The 19854-nt window shown below is 44.7% G+C and overlaps 1 protein-coding gene across 1 annotated transcript; it reads left to right on the forward strand.

The window, feature by feature from the left end:
• Positions 1 to 794: 794 nt before the first annotated feature.
• On the forward strand, positions 795 to 19454 carry HTR4 (5-hydroxytryptamine (serotonin) receptor 4, G protein-coupled). Its single transcript, XM_010579247.1, has 5 exons — positions 795 to 844; positions 975 to 1100; positions 2086 to 2286; positions 16813 to 16966; positions 18882 to 19454. Exons 1-5 carry the CDS (start codon positions 795 to 797, stop codon positions 19452 to 19454), a joined length of 1104 nt encoding a protein of 367 aa, XP_010577549.1.
• Positions 19455 to 19854: the final 400 nt, after the last annotated feature.

Raw genomic sequence — 19854 nt, forward strand, 5'->3', positions numbered from 1 at the left:
GGATGTGTTTTGTTATGGATACATAATTAGAAATAGCTATAAAGGAAAAGTGGCTCAAAATTTTGTAATAAAACCAGTTTTATGAGGAATTGAACACTATTTAGTGGATGCTGTGTGTTACCTTCCTGCTTTGCAGGCTCTGAAAAAAAACCCAACAACTTTTTTTGAAACATTTAACAAGATATTTGTCAAAATGCAGACTTAAAATATGTCTAACATTGTGTTTTCCTGTTATCCTTCCTTTTTCTTTTCTTTCTCTTGATTAACTGAAAGAAATTATTGGTGTCAGGGTAGGGGGAAATTGGGCACTTCCTTTTAAAAAAAATTTATTTTCTTTTCCCTAATTCTGGAAAAGTTACCAAGTGAAAAAGAAAAAAAATAAATGCCAGACTGCCTCTTGTTCTCTGGCACAGAGTGAAGGTAAGAGAGAACAAGGGAAAAGATTATGTAGATTTCAAAATTCAAGATGTAAAATGCTCATCCTGAGGAAAAACCTGGAGAAAAAACGGAAAAACAAAAGGAAAGAAACCCAAAATACTTCTGCATAGAAAATAACATTATTTATTGGGATGAAAAGAGAATGAAAATGTTTTCATCCAGAGTCTCTGATTTGGAAGGGACTTCCAGAAATCAGGCACAGTTCACTCCAGCCCTCGGAAATGGGCTCCTCCACCGTATGTGTCGGCTTCTCTGCCACTGGGACACCTGGGTGGCCGTGGATGTTGTGGGTATCCTCCACCTGTAGCCTTTCTGCTGATGAACGCAAGCCTCGCAGCTTTCCGCATAAATACGGAATGGTCTTTGTTAAAGGTCTTGGTGGGAAGGTTGCCTCGCTGCAGCAGGCGTGGGGATGCTGTGCTCGCACTTGCCAAAACGAGCGCCCGTGCCTGGCACCTCCGTGCTGCCCGGGTGATGCCCTCCCAGTGCTCCTGCAGCTTCTTTTCTTTTCTCTTTTTTTTCTGCGTGCTCCCCAGTTCGAGTGAGGGCTTCGGCGTAGCGGAGAAGATTGTGCTGCTCACCTTCATCTCCGCCGTTATCCTGATGGCCATCCTGGGGAACCTGCTGGTGATGGTGGCTGTGTGCCGGGACAGGCAGCTCAGGTGAGCCCACCCAGCCCACCACTGCCTGCCCTTCCGCGGGGAGGCACAGGGGAAAATCCCTGCCTAAAAAACCCCCTGCCCACAGCTGAGGGCATAAACTGCCGCGACGGAGGGTGTCTCTGGCCGTGCGTTGCACCACGGCAGCATCAGACTCTCACACTGGCCTCAGCGCACCTCCACTCGGATTTACACTGTGGTGGTGGGATCATGTTAGTATCCATCCTCTACGTTTTTAGTGTGCTCAGTGTAAAAATACAAATAAATCAGTGAAAAAGAGAGCTAAGCAGCAATTCCTTGGAGAAGCAGTTTGGCCTCTACCCCTTTTCCATCTCAAATTTCCCAACAAGCCCATCAGAAAACCACACAGATCAAGGTCCTGTTGCAGTTGTGCTGCACTGCCACAGCTTGGCGAATGCTGCCAGTGATTTGAGGGGGTCACAGGCAAAACTCCTGTCTTGAGGCTTGCTGCTACCCCTGGGAGTTGTCAGACCAGCCTCAGGAGTGGAGCGAGATATTCAACAGCTTCTATTCAAATTCTGCGTGGGATTTTTAATGGATTTAATTCTATTTTATTGTTATGGTTGAAAAAGTAGTTTTCAAGTTAAAATTACAGTTTCAGTCTAGATTCTTCTCAATGCTTTCTGGAAGGATTTTCTCAATTTACAAGCTAAAATAAAAACCCTCTCCTCCACCCCAAACTCTCCAATGCAAGCTGTGAGGCTGAGCCGCATGCAGAGGCCTGTGAGCATCTATTTGCCTCTTCTGCGTGAGCAGAAAGATGCATTTATGCAGGGAACATGGTGGATATTTAGCTGTAAAAACAGGAACAAGCTAGGGGTGACCCTATAAAGTGAGGAATACATTAGAGAGGACCTTTTAGTGTGATGGAGCAAATTAGACCCAAACACAAGCTGAAATCTCTGTCCACATGTAGAGGATGCTGCACTGAAACTATTCCACCCTAATTTTGTGATCTGCCTTGCAGGAAAATCAAGACCAATTATTTCATTGTTTCCCTTGCCTTTGCGGACCTGCTGGTGTCAGTGCTGGTGATGCCGTTTGGAGCCATTGAGTTGGTTCAGGACAACTGGATCTATGGAGAGATGTTCTGCCTGGTCCGAACGTCCCTCGATGTTCTGCTCACCACAGCATCAATCCTGCACCTGTGCTGTATCTCGCTGGACAGGTATGAACAGGAGAGAATAGAGAATAATTATAGTTGCTTTAAGTTTCTTCAGTGATGTTGCTCATCAACAGTAGCCAAAGGGCAAATACGAACCCGCTGGAAACTATAGAGCAATAAATCTCTCTCAGTAGCTGATTTTGGAGAGAGCTCTCTGAATCCTCATCAGTGTAGAAAAACTTTGAAAGGAATAAGATTTATATCAATAGAGCAAGCCGGGTTCTCAGCTGCTTTGCGGCACACAGCTCTGTTTGCATTACTGATCAGACATGGCACAGTTTCTTCTTTAAAGTAAAGAAAAGATGCCTTAAAGATGTTTCCAAAGGAAAGACCTGCAGCTGCTGCAGACGGTGCATCGTGCACAGGCTGTTTTTTGAGCAGGGACGTTTCTCTCTGTTACAACGTCAAGTGTTGCTCGCTGCCAGGGGCGGCTTGGCTGGTGAACGGCTTCACGCGTTGTGCTGAGCCCCATCTTCCCAGGGACTGAAACACTAAATTCTCTCGCTTTCTCTCTCTTGTCAAAAAAATATTTGGCATATCTTTCAAGTGCTATCAGAACTGCTCTTCCTGCTGCTAGCAGTCATACTGGCGGATGAAAACCAATACTACTAAATGACACATTGTGACATATATTACTAGATTATATGGAGAAAGAGCAAAAAGAGCAACCCCCCATATTTTATGGGCTGCTTTTCTAAGGCATCCATTTGCACATCTCCACTAGTGACTACTAACAAGGAGGCAAAGCTGGTGAAAAGGGTGCATAGGCTTTGTGGGAGGTCCTAAAAACTTCCTTTTCTTTCAAACTTTTCTTGCAAAATTAAAATGAAGCCAAAATCCTAAATAATTTATGGCAAACAATTCTGTTTTACTGTTGTCTGCAGTTTTTCAGGGTAAATGGCAGGACTTTCCATACAGAATAGCAAGAATTTTTCACAGGATAAATACTTAGAAGAAAACATTTTGTCCGGCTATTCTAATAAGCAATATTTAGAGCTTTCATTTGAGTTCTGTGCGGAGATTTCAATATCTTTAAAAATACTATTACTTAGTATTACTAATATGGCCAAAATAACCATAATCATTCTCATCATCATGACAACTGATATTTAAATAGCATCTTTCATCCAAAGAGTCTGCACCCAGCCAGACTTCAAAAGATACTTGATTAACTTCTCCACTGATGGGCAGCACTCCTTTGTTGTGGGAGAGAGGGGCACTGGCACACGCAGTATTGTATCCAGAGAGAAGCTGACATGCAACAGCCACGGCGCGTTTCCTCATCTGGAAGTTTAGATGGCTGGAACACAACTGGAAGCTCATTATCTTAAAAAAGTTGACAAATTGCCACGTTGAGCCAATTACTAGTAAAGCCCATGTTAAGCACTGCGCTCTGGATGTGGCCTTGTTATATAAAATGTTGGAGTTTGATTCTCCAGGCTCTTAATTAAACATAGGGGGTTGTGTAGAGAAGGGGACATGCAGGGAAAATATTGGTTTCCCCCCTGCCCTTCCGCCCCGATCTCTGACACCCGCAGGGGAGGAGGAACCTCCCATGTGGGGTGCGCAGAAGGGAAGCTCCCCCCTTTCTCCTGCCTATGCCACCCTCGTGCAGACCCCCGCCACGTCACGAGCTCTTGCTCCCGCCGCCTGTCCCCATCGGTCCCCGTGCTCCCGGGACAGCCTTGTCTGGGGGTAGCGAAGGGGTTGGGGGCAGCCTTGGCTCTACCACTGTCGAAACGCAGGGCTCAGGGTTAATGTATTAGGGATATAGAATAGAGATCACAGTTTTATACAGGATGATTTTCTTTCTGTGAACAGACCTGAGGCAGAGTTTGCGAACACCCAGCTGAGTAGAAGGAACTGGAAATGAAAAACAAAACCACAAACCAACAACTTAAAAAAACCCTAAAATGAGATGGATTAGATTATTTTGTACTAAATGAAATATCCAGAGCAGAGTGTGAACACCTGTAGAGGACTACAGCTCTGCTCCTGCTTCTATGCTCTTTTATTCTCTGCCCAAGGAGTCTTGAATTCTCCCCACAAGACCAAGCCCTGCCGTAGCAATGGGTGAACATTGCTGCCTACAGTAATGCACAGATGATTCCCCTTCTTTTGGACAGAGGGAAATGGGGAGCTGAGTCTGGGGACCCCCACTCCATTCCCCCATCCCAAGCCAATGCTTTAATCACTAGAATACTACACAAAAGGGGAGAACGGCTGTCTTGAAAGAAGGCAGGAGCTGTAACTGTGTTTTGGAGGAAACTAATTCTCTAAGCTTGTTCCACATGTGTTCTGAGAAGGTTTGGGGAAGGTGCAGCAGCCCCTGCACTGGCATCTGAGGCTGATGGGCACTGCACTTGAATGAGTCCCATATCAGCATTGTTCCATTTAATTGGCTCTGCCTTCTGTGATAAAATTATCCTGCTTTTAAAGATTTCTGCTTACTGAGTGTGTATTTGAACCTGTTTCTGGTACAGGAACATTCTTCCTATTTCTTCAGAATTAAAGAGATTCTTTAAAGTAGAATGAAAAAATGACACACACACTGGCTAAAAAAAACCCCATCCACCAATCTTGGTGCCAAGCTGATCAAAATAAAGTGCTTAGAGCTCTGAATTTGAAGTTCCCAAGAGCTGGAACTCATCTTAAGTGTCACAGCAAAAAAAAAAAATCTTTCAGAAAATAACTGTAAACTTTTTTGTCATGAATGCACTGACAGAGAGAAATCCCCCAATATTTGCCATCCCCCCCAATATTGGCCATGTTAGACTAAACTGCAGTCAAATTGCTTGAAAAAAAGACAAGAATTAATTCATTAATGAGTGATGGGTGTGTTGAAAACCTCTGCAAGTTCAGGGGTGAGGGAGCAGAGCCGTGCTGTCTGGGATACAGAAACACAGCAGTAATTTTTGACAGCTGACAAACCTGAAATTGGCAGATATCAGAGAATTATTTCAGGACACACAAATGCTCTTTCTCTTTCACATGTGTTTACCATACATGTGCTGTTCTTTGCTCTCAGGCAGAGAGAGAGAAAAGGTTCTCCAAGCTGGTGGCTGGATGCAGCCTGACATGGATAATTATTGCAGCCTTTATCGTTTGCTTGTTGCTTTCACGCTGAAGAATGATGCCTCTGCGGACTAGCTGCAGAGCTGATCTAAATTTTAGGTAATTCTCTGGTACTGTGTTTTTCTTGTTTCTTTTCTCAGAAAGGCTCTGAGTGCTTGTTAGAGCAGTGACCACCACACACACCACCACTGGCAAAGCACTAACAGCAACATCCCTCAAACAGGCTGCTCCTCTCCAAAGGCACTTGAATTTGTCATAGAAACTTTTCTCTATCATCTAATCTCTGCAGGGCATATATAGCTCTCCTAGCCATTCAGTCTTGCTGTGGAATTTCATCTTGAATGCTGTTTTGACTCCATGGGTAATCATTTGTAGCTTTGCCACTGACATGAAAAAAGCCAGGATTTCATCTTAGACGTTTCAAAAGGTATATTTCTTCTCCTAGTACAAGAAAGCACAATTATGTCTGTGTTTGCTGACAGTGAGTGTCAGCTGAAAGACGAAGCCCAAGATCTCTCTGTCTCATGTGAAGAGGAGAATTCCAAGTCAACTGCGTGGCTTTCATCACTTTCTGTTTGATCAGACACCTCAGTATGAATCTGATTGAGTCTCAAGATTACGGGCTTCTGGGTTCTCCCAGGACCAAATGTCAAGTTCAGACTACCCACCGTGGTGCTCGAGACAGACCAAGGTGCCTCCTGTAGCACTGGACTAGCTCTCCTGAGCCGCTGTAAATGAAAATATTGTGGAGGTGGGTCAGTCCCTAGTCATCTTGCTCTCTTAAAGCTGTATTTCTTCCTCTGATTGATTGACTGACTGATTAACATGATTTTCAAAATACAACTTAAGGACAACACTAGGGTACTGTAGCCATCACTGAAGTTGTTTAACATCCACCTGGACATCATTCTTGAGCACCAAAACGGTCCTAATCTGACCAGGAATTTCTGTGCTAATTCATGAGCAATTTTGTGTCCCAAACAGTCTATTAAAAAGACTTTCTTTCTTCCTGAATTACCACTGAATATGTTATTTCACATTTCTGCAGTGCTTGCTCGCTGGCGTGCTCTGGCAGCCTGATTAGGTAAATCAGAAAACATTGTATAAAAGCAATTGCTTTCCCCCACACAAGCAGCAGACCTTGATGCCTGCAGATCCAAAACCTGATACCCCTTAGCTAGCAACACTGTCAGGTCTAAACATCCACAAAGACCAAGGACATTAATTTTTTTTCCTACTGGGCCTGTTTAATAAACCATTTTCTGATTGAAATAAAACATGAGGTCTTTCCCTCCATCTCTCAGAGGAGGCATTTGGGTGGAAGAAGACAGGGAGAACATAGACATTTTGATTTTGGCCCTTACCACATCCCTAAGGACATGCTGTGGTCTCTTCCTTGCTGCATTGAGGGTAATATTACACTTGTGCCATGTCATGCTGTGGGTCACCTGAAGTCCCACTTCACTCCTGTGTCCTCTTCACAGAGATTAATTCCCTTCTGCAGCCATGAATTTGGATGCTGTTCCAAACATCCTCAGCAAGCAGGACAACATGGATTTTCAACACAGCTTGGATGGAGTGGTGGATACAGAATAATAGATTCATTTTCCATACCAAAAGAAGGCTAAACCCCACCATGTAAATCTGCCTTTTTCTCCTTCCTGATCTGCCAGCCCCTTGCTGTGACTGTCCTGGGAGCATCACTTCCAGATGTGTCTTGGTCTGTGATCATCCTGAGAAGGGCAAGGAGAAAATTTCGACCTCACTTCATGTCACTGCTAGGGATGAAAAGTGAAAATATCCACACTTTAGTCACATTTGAATAGATACGAGTACAAAAATTTTCTAAATTCCACCTATTTCTTGAGCACTTTGCCAATTTTTAAAATCCTTTTCCTTTTGCAGGCTGAACTCAAAAAGTTGTGCTGTTCCTGGTGCATATTATTTAAAATGTGGGTACTTGACAGCTCAGTCTAATAGTGATTAATGACTTGACAGAGTAACCATCCTCTAACCCAAATGAGCAGTGTACCCCGCACGTGCTGTTCACAAGCAGGATTTAACAGGCCAGCAAAGTCTCCTGATTCCCAACTGCTGTGCCAAATTTTCCTTCTGGGACTTGGACTACAGGCTTTCAAAGTGTATCTCTCTCTTGTCCAGTGCAAACATTAGCTGAGATTTGAAAAGACTTCCAGACAGTTTAATTTTTGTGGTATTCTGCAGTCATCTCCAAGCAGCTTTCAGGTCAGCTCAAAATACTCACTCTGATATGAGTAAGAACAACATGTCTTTCTTGTCTGCAAAGCCTCAGAGCTAGGCTTTAAAGGTTGCTGGCAGAAACTTGAATTTCTGTGACAATTTTGGTTGGTTTGGGGTTGTTTTTTTCCACAGTGAGAATTGACTCCCAAACAGTGTTAAGAGGACAGAACAGATGAGGAAAAAGTGGTGGATGGCTCTGAGAAGGTCAGAGCAGGTAGATGAATGCCTGGGTTTCTGTGCAGGGAAGGGTGACTCAGCCCATCATCGACCAGTTCTCCATCACCACTGCTTCACCCGTCCTGGCAGCTGGGTTGGAGGAGCACTGACAGCATTGCTTCCTTCACAGTGTTTTATTTAATTTTTGCTAGCTGTTGCCCTTCTGTTCATTCAGACTTTATGGGAGTATGCTTCTTCTAGCTGGTGTTTTTCCTGTGATTCATATATTCCCTGCCTTCTGTTTTATTTCAGGGCATACAACTGTGGGTTTTTTAAGAAAACTGGGTGGTTAATCTAATCCTCAGGACTCAGTTTGGAAAGTCATTCTCTTCAGCATTTTCAGAAAGTGTTGCTTGAAAAGACTTTTATCTGATAATATCTTGTATCTATTTCCATTAGCGCGTCTGCAAAAGAAAAAAGAAAAAGCATTCAGGCTTTAATTCTTAAAGGCATTTGAGAAAATCTGGAGAAATCACCACAGGATAAACTGATCTTACCAGTCAGACACAGGGAGCAAACTACTGCAGAGACTTAGAGACAGTCTTATCTGAAAAAGTGTTTTTCTGAGTATAAAAGGTATCTCAGGGCTCACTGAATCAAAATTTTGCTGTTGCTGGGTTATGCCTTTGCATCATCTCTTTGGTATTCTAATGTAAAAGAAAGATTTAGCCTTGAATTATTTACTTATTGCATGTTTTATGCATACATATCCATTCTTTATGCCTATGCAATAAAAATAATTGCACTGCATATAAATAGACCAAGAAGCTATGATAGTCTCCAAATACAGTTAACCCGTCAGGAAAGGCAATTTTCTTTTCCAATATTTGCAGTACAATTTGCAATACAGTTACTTCTCGATGTCTTGGGGGAAAAAAAACGAAAGAGAAACAAACAGGTCCTAAATGCCTGTATTCTTGGCCGTAGATGCACATCTGGCACCTCTGCTCTTCATGCAGCCACAGCATCCTGCACCCTCTCTCTCTGCTCCAGCTCTCCTGGCTGTGTCCCAGCCCGTGAAGCTTTCCTCCAAGTCTACGTCTCTGCTGGGCACTAGGTACACTGTTCGCCTGGCGTGTTCGAAACATTTGCAGATTTGCTGTGTAACACGCAACAAAACAGACCTAACTGTGTGTTTGTATATTCAACGCTAATCTTACTGGAATTCAAACATACCACATAATCACTGCTAAATAAAGGCTAAAGCAAAACAGATGTATCCAAAGAGTGTTGGAGCACCAGAGTGACAGATGCTCGTCGCGCCATTTACAAACATTAATTAACATTAATGTACTGTTCAGACATCAAATTAGCACAATCCCTTGAGAGAGAGACAGCGTTTTAGAGATTCCCAAACCCCGGTGCTCTGCCGTGGCAGTCTGTCTGGAGAAGAAACCCTCTCCCTGCGTGGGGTGGGAGGGTGCACGGCCGTGAGAGCACGTGGAGGGGCACCGGAGAGGGGGACGTTTGGGGGGCCGCCGGCTCTGCCCCCCCTGCCTGCTGCCTCCCGTTTCCAGCGCGGCATCGCATCGCTCTCCGTGCTCGTCTCTTCTGCACAGCGTTACAGCCGACGCAGCCGAGGCACGGGGCGATCGCCCGGCTCGCCAAAGGATGCCTGGGCCATGGTGGGGCTCGAGGTCGGGCGCGGGATGTCTTTCTCAAGGACGGGGAGAAAGGCGCTGTGCCCAGCAGTGTGCTGCGAAACATCTGCCGGCTGGCCAGGGGCAGGGAGGGGTTATTAGTGGGGAGACTTATTAGGTTTTAAATAGCCATCAGTAAGTAATGATTAGGCGGTCGGCAATCTGATTATATGACACAAACTCCAGCTATAGTTTTGAACCGGGCTGTAAATCCCCCGTGCCCTTTTCAGCTGGAAAAGCATCTGATCTCGTGCAGCTCCCAGGTGCTGAGGTGGAGGGACAGAGAGGCAGCACAGGAAGGGGCTGAGCAAGGGCAAGGGGAGACCCTCCACAAGGGCTGCGAGACACGACACGTAACTGTGGAGTTATCCCTGTCGGCACTCCGCTTGGCAAGAAAGCTAACACGGGATTTGCAGAATTCAGGTCTGAGAGCATTAAGAAAAATAACAGAGCAGATGGCCACGGCACAGCCTGAGGGATGCACTGTCCTTTATTAATCTTTACAAACCCTCTAAAAATATGGTAATTTATTTTGCCACTGTTGCTGCCAATAACCCTCCACACACACCGACCCACACGGGGACCATGAAGAAGCCCTCTATCTCCGTTTGGCAACATACATTTGTTTGTATTACTAGCTAAATTTATCCAGTTCCAATTAACTGTTCTCTTTAGCATTTTTCTCAGTGTAATTATCTCAACACCAGCAGGCCGTTGTTTTTCTAATAAGAATTTAATTTTGTTAGATATAATCATTTTAGGACAATTTTTTTTCTGGACCAGCAATGCATAACTTTATTTTATTTGGCACTGTCAGACACCATAGCTTATTTGCTCAGCGGAAAAAGGGAAAAGAGAAAGAGCTGTTCTCTCCCAAAAAATGTAAAAATCTGGTTATGCAGAGGCCAGAATCTGGTTTCACTGAAATATCAGCAAAGCCAGTAGTGCTGTTTTAATTTCATGCAGGCACAAATAAATTGAGATTCTAGCTCGTTAGACTTCATCACTTGGTCAGGGTTCAGCTGAAGACTCTGGCCCAGTCTGGATTCACTGAGGGAGAGGAGGAGCGTGCAAAACCACGCTCAGTTGTGGGTTTTGTGGAGTGCACCAGAGTAGAGCTCCAAAAAGACTAAGGGGATCTTCCAAACTAGCCAAATCCTTATATATAACTTGTGTCCCACAAGGAGAAGCAGCATCTCGCTTCTGAAATAAACATTCCTGTTGCCTGCAAGAGTTTTCCATCAGTGCAGTTCAGTGTCTTCAGCATGAGCTGGCTGCCCGGGCAGGCAGCCCCCGGAGCCCCTCGGCCGGGCTCAGCCTCCTCCTGGCTGTCAGGATAAGAGCAGAGTCCCCTGCGGTGGCAGCTCGCCCAGTCTGGCTGTCTGCTTTTGCTTTTCTTTGGCCTCTCTTTCCTTAGGAACTCACAAACAGATCATTCCCACTTTGGTGTTTAAGACGTGCTTCAGCAGACACATACAGGCACAGAGCCTGTATGGGCATGGTTGTTGCACCCTAACTTTGGGAGACAGCTAATAGCACCCACAGTTATCCCACCCTCTTCTCTTCTTTTTTCTGGATTATTTAAGGGGGGTAAAAAATTATTCAGTATGAATATTCAGTAAATTTTCCCTGGCTCATTTTGGCCCCAGTGATGATAAAACATATGGTATGTATATAATACATGCACATGACACCAAATGGTTTTAAATGTGGGCCACCCACAGAACCAGTCTGTTTAGTAAAGGTGGGTGTGTATTTGTCTGTCTGTGATATCCAAGGAGCTTCTTGCAGGGTAGTGTCTACATACCCGTAGCTCAAACAAAATTGTATTGCAAACCAGGGAGATACTTTAATTTTTCTCCAAGGGCAAGGAATTACCTAATGCAGCTAAGTAATTATATTTCTGTAATGCGCAGAAGGCAAGGAAAGAGCAGCAGTGTGGTTAGAGCATCACTGATCCTGAGGCGGGAGCTGAGGACTCCAGGACTGCTCTCTGGAGATGTGTCCAGGGCAGGTTTTCCACTGCCGTGGGCTTGAGGAGGCCCTTGAATGTCCAGGCTGATGGGTAGCCAGATGTGCTGGCTGCTGTATCACTGCTTGCTTCTGTTGAACCACAGAAACTGGTGTATGTTAACGTTATTGGCCCAGCTGGTCATGTAGATTCTTGGAGCTTTGATTTCAGTCCTAACCACGGATCCCGGTCACAAATGGAGTCTCATTGTGTTCGTGCTTGATGAGTATGCAGACAGTCACTACCACAAATAGCTGTCCTTGCCATGGACCACAGCTAAATTATGCTGCTGTCAGATCTAGGTCACTAGTGTGTTGAAATGCAATGCTGTTTCTCAGTCTCAGTCTTTCCTTTCTTGTCTACAAGAACCTAGAAGCTATAAACTTGTAATATCTACAGGTGTCATCACTTAAAAATTGATGTGCTTTTCAAGAATCTTTTTTTTCTATTCTTTTTTCCTGGAGGAAAGGCAGGGTATGATACAAGGAGTGTGCATACATGTGTGTGCATATATGCATGGGATCTTTCATACAGGCAAAATGGCAACAGCAAACACCCATGTTTTACAGCACTTACATTTCCACAGAAGCCTTGGGCCACCACAGCAGATTCAGCATTCAGTTGTACAAGGCAAGAATACAACTGAGGTTCATTTTCTATTTTCTCTTTGGCTTCACAGCTTCCCTCTTCTCTGCCCTTTCCTATCTTCACATATACACAAGCTTAACATTAGGCAAGCTGTCCATGATCCTGCCACTGAGGAATGTGATATTATGTCTTCTCTACCCAAAGTGCTGAAGGCTATTAGGTACCAATGTGTTGCTGATATACAGTTCATCAGGCATTTATATCTGCTTTCTGCTTTTACACGTAGCACTGACTGTAAAGAGCTCGCCAACAGGCAAAATGCCAGTCCTGTTGGGAAAGGATAAAACATTTTGCTCTTACAGGTCGTGGACACTGTGTATATGAGTGACTGCGGCAGCTCCTGCTGGTGATGCGTGTAGGAATAGGGAGGAGATTGCCCTGCAGACTGGGGCACTGAGTCACTGAACCTTCAGCATTTTTAATAGCTTTCATGAACATAATAGAGGTGCACCTGCATCCCCTCGGAGGTGCTGGGAGAGTGTTCATAACACATGAGGTCCACTTTGGGAATTGATCCACTTGGCACTAATTGGTCCCCCCACATCTGTATCGCTGGAACTTCCACTGGAAGACCAGGAAGCATCACATTCATGTTCCTTGGCCACTGCACTGTTCCACGGAGTGACCAAGTGACGCTGGGCAGGTCGCAAACCCTCGGTAGCCGGACATACCTGCAGTGGCCATAAAAGCCGTAAGTAAGGCCATAGGAGCTATGGATTTCTTCTTTTGAGCCATCTGTAAAATGTTAGCACTTGATTCATTCATGTGGCAAATGTCTGATATGGGAAAGGAAAAGTATTATAATAACCTTTGCTTTATGGAGCTACTTGGAAGATCTAAAGCTCCAGGAAGGGATTCTTGTATTTCCCCTTCAGCGAAGAATGGTGTAACACAGGCAGGGGAGAGCATGTGTTTCACATCATCTGCTCTGCTGTAGGTAACAGGGAAGTTAACATTTTCAAGAAACTGCAGAAACGTGGGTCTTGACTGATAATAGTAAGAATTAATATGTAATTAAACCTGGACATCATATTAATCATGTGTATGTATTACATTTTATATTAATCCATCACACTGTCATACTGGTACATAATAGATATTCTTTAGGAGCACAGGAAAACAGCTTTAGCTTGAAAGGAAGCAGAAATGTAGAATAAGAAAATGTTTTTATTTCAGCTTTTGACTAAAACTATTGATAATCTTAGAGATATAATTACTTTTCTCTCAGTGAATAAATAGCTGCTTAAATGCCCAAACCATCACATACATCAAATCACCAGCTACTGCAAAAAATCGGTGTGACTTCAATGACTTCTGTTAGCATACACAGATTTCTATTATCTGACTCTTGGGGCCACCGAATGGAAATCCTGCTGAGCTGTGGAAAAGTGGATGGTGTGCTTCTCTGCCTCCCTCGCAATCAGCAAAATTGTCACCCACACTCCAATTGTGGAACCCTGTTACCGATAACAGCATAGGGCAGGAGGAACCCAGCTCGACTTTCTGAACACAGGGGAAGTCATGGTAGCAGCAGTTAGCAAAAAAAAAAAAAAAATATATATAATCTTTTGACATGTAAGTGGAGGAGAATTGCTGCTGAATCACTGGGAGGGAAGAAATATGAGAGCTTAAGATGTCATTTTTACAGGCATAATTTTTACTCTAATGGCCTTCAGTAGCGTGTACAAGTCAGTGTAATGCTGTCAGCTGCAGCAGAGATAGAAGTACAGAAATGTAATAACTCAAACTGCCTGGAAGAATTGTTTTCCTGCTCTAGTTAATTAGCAATGTATCGTGATTTTCCTTTTCTGTTTGCTTATTCAACTTGTGAAATGGTAGCTGGTGTCTTGGCTGTTCTTTCCCATTTATTTATTGAATTTCTTCTTCTGCCTTTTCTGCAAATAAATGTAGTCTCTTGTGACTTGCAGTAACTTGCCATCAGGCATGTTACAGGAATCCTTTGATGTCCAGCACTGGGTAGCACTTTCCAGTAGGTGCCTCTCAGATAGTAAACAATTAAATATGCCAGATATATCTCCCTTGTGTTTAGAGTCAGAAGAGCCGTTGCACATAATGCCAACAGAAGCACCATCTGTCCTAATAAGCAGTCAAAAACATTACCGAAAATACCTGTTTGAATTCAAAGGTCAGTTTATTACCTGGGGGAAGGAAATCAGGAGAGCAGGGGGAAATCCAAAAGCAATAAGCTCTAACAACAAAGGACAAGGTTACACAAACACATTGTGGCTGTCATGAGGAAGGTAGTTATCCTAGGAACAACGGAAATATTTAGTCTATCCTCTGAAATCATTAAGATATTGAAATCTGACCATAATGGTCCTCATTGTCTGACAGACTCAGAAAAATGTAGGTTGGAAAGGACCTCTGGAGGTCTCTAATCCAGCCCTCCTCTCAAAACAGGGCCAAACTCAAACTTAAATCTGTCTTCCTTTAATTAGGTCACTCAGGGCCTTAATCAGTTGAGGTTTGCATATCTTCGAGGCTGGATACCCTCACTTGTTCAACTCACGATCCAGTGAAGGCAAACACCAAAACTAAGTAAATCCTATTCCTGTAAATTATTCAGCTTCTCCTCGTCCCTCGTGGGAGGGATGTGAGGACCATGTTAGTGGGGACAGGAATCAGACCCACTGACTGCCATGGCTCTTAGCATGAGCTCCATGAGAGGAACATTTCACCCAATGCTCTAAAGAACAGTTACTGTCAAATATACCATTTCTTTGAAAGTGAAACTTTTCAGAGGAACAAGCTGATTTTCATGCACATGTGAAACCAGAAGAGAATGTAGAAATTATCAAATTGAAATAGTTGAATGCTTGTTTCAACGTTTTTCCCCTGTGACATTTTGAATCTTGTTTCAAAGAGACTTATAAAAAATGTTTTCTTTTGACACTTTGATATTATTTCAACCCTTTGTGTGGAAAATATAATCTGATTTTATCAAAATAAAGCAATTCAGTTGACTCCACATGACTTTTTTTTAAAAAAGTCTTTAAAAAATTTGGAAATTCCTAGATTTTTGTGCCTGTTTAGCACAAAAGTTTTGGTTCCCACTTAAATCTTGATGAAATAAATTGCACACCTTAAGGACATCTCTCTAATGCATACACATAAACTGGGTATGGGTGCATTCACATATGTCTTATTTTAATGTGCTGATGGCACTTAGAAATTCTCACAGGCATCTCCTCAGGTTATGGTCCAGCTTTAGTGTGTGTTTGCTAATTTAATGTCTCTCATGATTCTGCTAACCTCATAAAATCAACTTTTATAGGCATTCAGCAGTGAGGCTCGCTCTAGATACATATTATACCTTGATGTTGAGGCTTGACTCAAAAAAATCTCTGACAGATTATTCATTCCCTTTATAAATAGTTATTGAAACTGTGGCCACTTCTTCAATGCAATGCTCTTATCCTATGGGGGCACCATATTGCATAATTTCTGTGCTTGCCAAATCTGGAAACTACATCTACCAGATAATCATTATTCATTCACTAAGAAAATGTATTCATCAGGCACATAGCTGAATGATACATTCAGTTATTCAGAAGACCTGAGAATTTATGGGCACTTCTTGTGTCTCTGGACCCCAGTTCCCTGTCACAGCTATGGGGACATCAGTACTATTTCTACAAAGTGTGCTGACATCCAAAAATCTAGAGATCAAAAATATTTCATTGGGAACCTGACACAGACTGTCAGGTCAGGACCACCAAAAATCTGCAGTAGGATGATATGGTTGCTGATCTGCTATGCTTATGGGCATATATTAATTTCAGAGCAATGAGGTTTCCAGTTTTAGGTTTGATATACCTTCCTGATCTAGAAATCCGCTAGCAGGTGGGTAGCACAGGGGCCAAACAAAGAGAAAGAGTTCTTATCTCTTTGAGAAGACTTTTTTAGATTATAGCTACTTGTTATTTTAAGAGCAGGAACCTGTTGTACTATGAATATATTGGATGGATCAGGAGGAGAAAGGAGAGCGCAGGGCACGTCCTCCTGATGGTGAAAAGACTAGAAGCCCCATGCAGATGGTTGCCCTGTCCTCGTGGCAGAAGGTTAAAGCCTGGCCAGGCAAAAGGCTGATTCCTGGGAGGTAGAAAGGGAGCTTCGTTATGGGAAAACACACTTCATTTTACTGACATTTTCACAGCTTTGAAACACTTTGTTAATTTGCAATAACAGCTTTTGCAGTCTTGTCAAAATAAATGTCCATTGCAGTTAGGAAAACCCCAACAGTTACTCAGTTATGGCTACATGGAAGGAAGGTGTACTCATTCACCGCGGTAAGGAGGGTGCAGACAGCTTAGTGACTAAGTGCAGAGGGAGAGGAGGGCTGAATATGAAGTCACTCCCTTGCTCTGCAACCTCAGGCAAACCACAGCATTAGTCTGTGCCTCATTTTCCCTAGCTGGAAAACAGAAAATACTGGCTTTCCCCTGCAAGGCACTATGAAACCTTATTTACTCATGCTGTGAAAACATCCTGAGCTCCTTGTGTGAGAGGCAGTCAATGGAAATAGGCTATAGACTCATTTTTTTTTTCTGTTTGGAAAGGCAGGAGAAACAAGCGGGAGAAAATGCTTTACAGTTTTATTTTTAGAAGACTTGGAAGTCTCCTTTGATGACGGTTGTTCTCTCGCTTTTCTCCTTGCAGGTACTATGCTATCTGCTGCCAGCCTCTGGTTTACAGGAACAAGATGACTCCACTGCGCATTGCTGTAATGCTTGGAGGGTGCTGGGTAATCCCAACATTTATTTCTTTCCTTCCTATCATGCAAGGCTGGAATAGCATTGGCATCATTGATCTGGTGAGTAGCAAAGGAGGTACACCAACCTGGTATCAAATATATTCGGTGCTGTATATTCTTTAAAAAGCAATATTCAGAGAAAAGAAGGCAAGAGAAGCTCAAGGAGAAACTTCTTGTTATCAGTGCAGAGGGGCTGCTGAATTTCTGGAGGATGTCCTTAAGGGGGTTTGAAATGACTCTGTCCTGGAAGGACTGTCACAAAGACAGTGGTGGCTCTGGGAGAGGATTTTACCCGCATCTACTAATCAGTTCAGTGAGTAGTACTTTGAAAACACGCCGAGCTCCAGCTGGCTCCTGATGGGCACCTCAGGAGTCCTCGGTTCCCCTTGGCCTCTGCAGCTCTCAGGGAAGTGCTGGCCACTGCCGGCTCAGCCCGAGGGTCCCTCCTTGCCGTGCTAGCGATGTTTGGAGAGCCAGGAAACCCAGACATCCCCAGAAGGGATGGTGCTTTGGGCCAGTCCCATCAATATCCCCTGTCTTGGTGCGAGCCTTGAAATGGGGGAGAAGGTGAAATTTCCCCATGCAAGTCAATTTTCCCCACTGCAGTCTGGCTTCACTTGCAGGATCCCGTCTACAGGACAAGATGTTAAGAGCTGCAAATCTGTTCTCCTTCCAATGTGGAGATGCAGGAATTAAAAATGGCAAACTGTGAAAACACCTTATTTAGAATAGCTTGTTTAAAGAGTTGTGGCATCTTCTATGCCAAGTCTCAGTCAAGGAGCTATGAATACTTTTTGGCTTGTGGAGACTAACAGGTGCAAGCTGCCAAGCCTCTAGACAAGGTGATAAAGCCAAAATTGCTTCCAGACAAGCATCTTTAGGACATGCAGCTGGTAGAAAAGGGAGGTGCATTTTGTTTATTTAACAAACCATGTCAGCTATCTGGTTTCTTCCACTAATTTCTTGCCCCCGCCTTTTCAGAAAAGGCTCAACACCCAGCTGTCCATACCAGCTTTTCTAAACACCAGTGCGAGCCCTGTCCTTCCCTGTAACTTGCTGGAGTTCACCATGCCAGTTTCAGTAGCTGCATGCTGAGAGGTAGTGCAGGGTTCAAACACCACCTAGTGAGAATGCTTCATAGATTACTTTAGAGGAAAACTTCCTTACGTGCCCAATTAAATAATTTTGGTATTATAGTTTTAAATAGGAGACGGGGTTATTCTCCTGCTGAAATAAACACCAAAAATTATGGGCCTGATGAACCTGCAGTGATATTTTTTTGTAGCAAGAATAGCCTCAGAGAAATCCCGTCTGTCCCAGTTATGCCCCCTGCTCCCCAAACTCACATGCAAGACGCCTTTCTTCTCTGCTCGCTCTGTTTCCATCACAAGTCACTGACTAGATCACAGCCTACAGACTCAACCTGCAGACTTCTGCCTGGGCTGCTGCCCACAGCCCCAGTGCCTGGGAAGCTCGGTGTCACCCCCAGCCTGGAGCTGCCCCCAGATGCTGCAGCCCAGTCCCTTCCCTGTCCATCTGGTCCTTCTCTAATACCCCTGTGGGACTCGGCTGGGTGAAACTTGTGCATCCTTGCTGTAAACCCACGCCCTGATGAACAGAGCAGTGAGCACTGAAAAAAACGCATGGCACGAAGAGAAGTTATCCCCCTTCGCTGTGTCAGAACTGGGGACCTAGGCTGATTTTCCCTGGCCGGGTTGAGGCATGCTCTAGGAAGCCGGAGCTGCAACGCGGGCTGATCCTGCAGACCTGGGGACCAGCAGGGCCTGAGAGCCCACGGTGTGAGCACAGGCGGGAGAGGCAGCGGTGGGCAAGGGAGGTACCGCGGCTGGGAGAGGGGAGGGAGGAGAATTGGAAAGCGGTGGTGAGGTGTCCTGGCAAACAGACTGCTGCTGTCGGAGGAGCGGTGCTGAGCTTCTTTCCTTCTTTGTCCTTGTCCTTCCTCCCCCCGCCCCAGATTCAGCAAAGGCAGTTCAACAAGGCTTCCAACTCCACTTACTGCATCTTCATGGTCAACAAGCCATACGCCATTACCTGCTCCGTGGTGGCCTTCTACATTCCCTTCCTCCTGATGGTGCTGGCCTACTACCGCATCTATGTCACGGCCAGGGAGCACGCCCGACAGATCCGGGTGCTGCAGCGCGCGGGGGCCCCCACCGACGGCCGGCAGCACCACCCGGACCAGCACAGCACCCACCGCATGAAGACTGAGACCAAAGCTGCCAAGACCCTGTGCATCATCATGGGGTGCTTCTGCCTGTGCTGGGCTCCCTTCTTTATCACAAACATAGTGGACCCTTTCATAAACTACACGGTGCCGGGAAAGCTGTGGACGGCTTTCCTGTGGCTGGGCTACATCAATTCAGGGTTGAACCCTTTCCTCTACGCCTTCCTGAACAAGTCTTTCAGACGTGCCTTCCTCATCATCCTGTGCTGTGGTGATGAGCGATACCGAAGGCCTTCCATCTTGGGGCAGACGGTCCCCTGTTCCACCACCACAATAAATGGATCGACTCATGTACTAAGGTGAGTGTTTCTCGGATGCTGCTAAATGCCTGGAGTCACTAGAAAGACTGCTTCTCCAGAGTTTTCGTAAAGGATTGGTTTCGCTTTGCATTTGAAATATCTGATGGATTAACTGTTTAAAAAGGGAGGAGGCAAGAGAAGCGTCCAGAAATCCTTAGGGTGCTCAAAAAAAAAAGGGTCTGTAGGTAACAGAGAAGTGTTGGCATGCACAGTTTCTCCAGAAGTGTGTTCAGGAAAGAGTTGGGAGAGCGCAGAAGTCATGTATGCATTTTGGCCTGTTGTTTGGTCTGAGGGGAACAGCTTGACCCCACGGGGAGCACCTTGAGGGAGGCTGCCTACTCCGTCTTCTCTAGCAAAGGGATCATGACGCCCATTGTCCCTTCTCAGCTTCTGCCTTTGTAGCC

This window comes from Haliaeetus leucocephalus, unplaced genomic scaffold, assembly GCF_000737465.1.
Source record: "Haliaeetus leucocephalus isolate CR32 unplaced genomic scaffold, Haliaeetus_leucocephalus-4.0 Scaffold656, whole genome shotgun sequence".
Lineage (NCBI taxonomy): Eukaryota > Metazoa > Chordata > Aves > Accipitriformes > Accipitridae > Haliaeetus > Haliaeetus leucocephalus.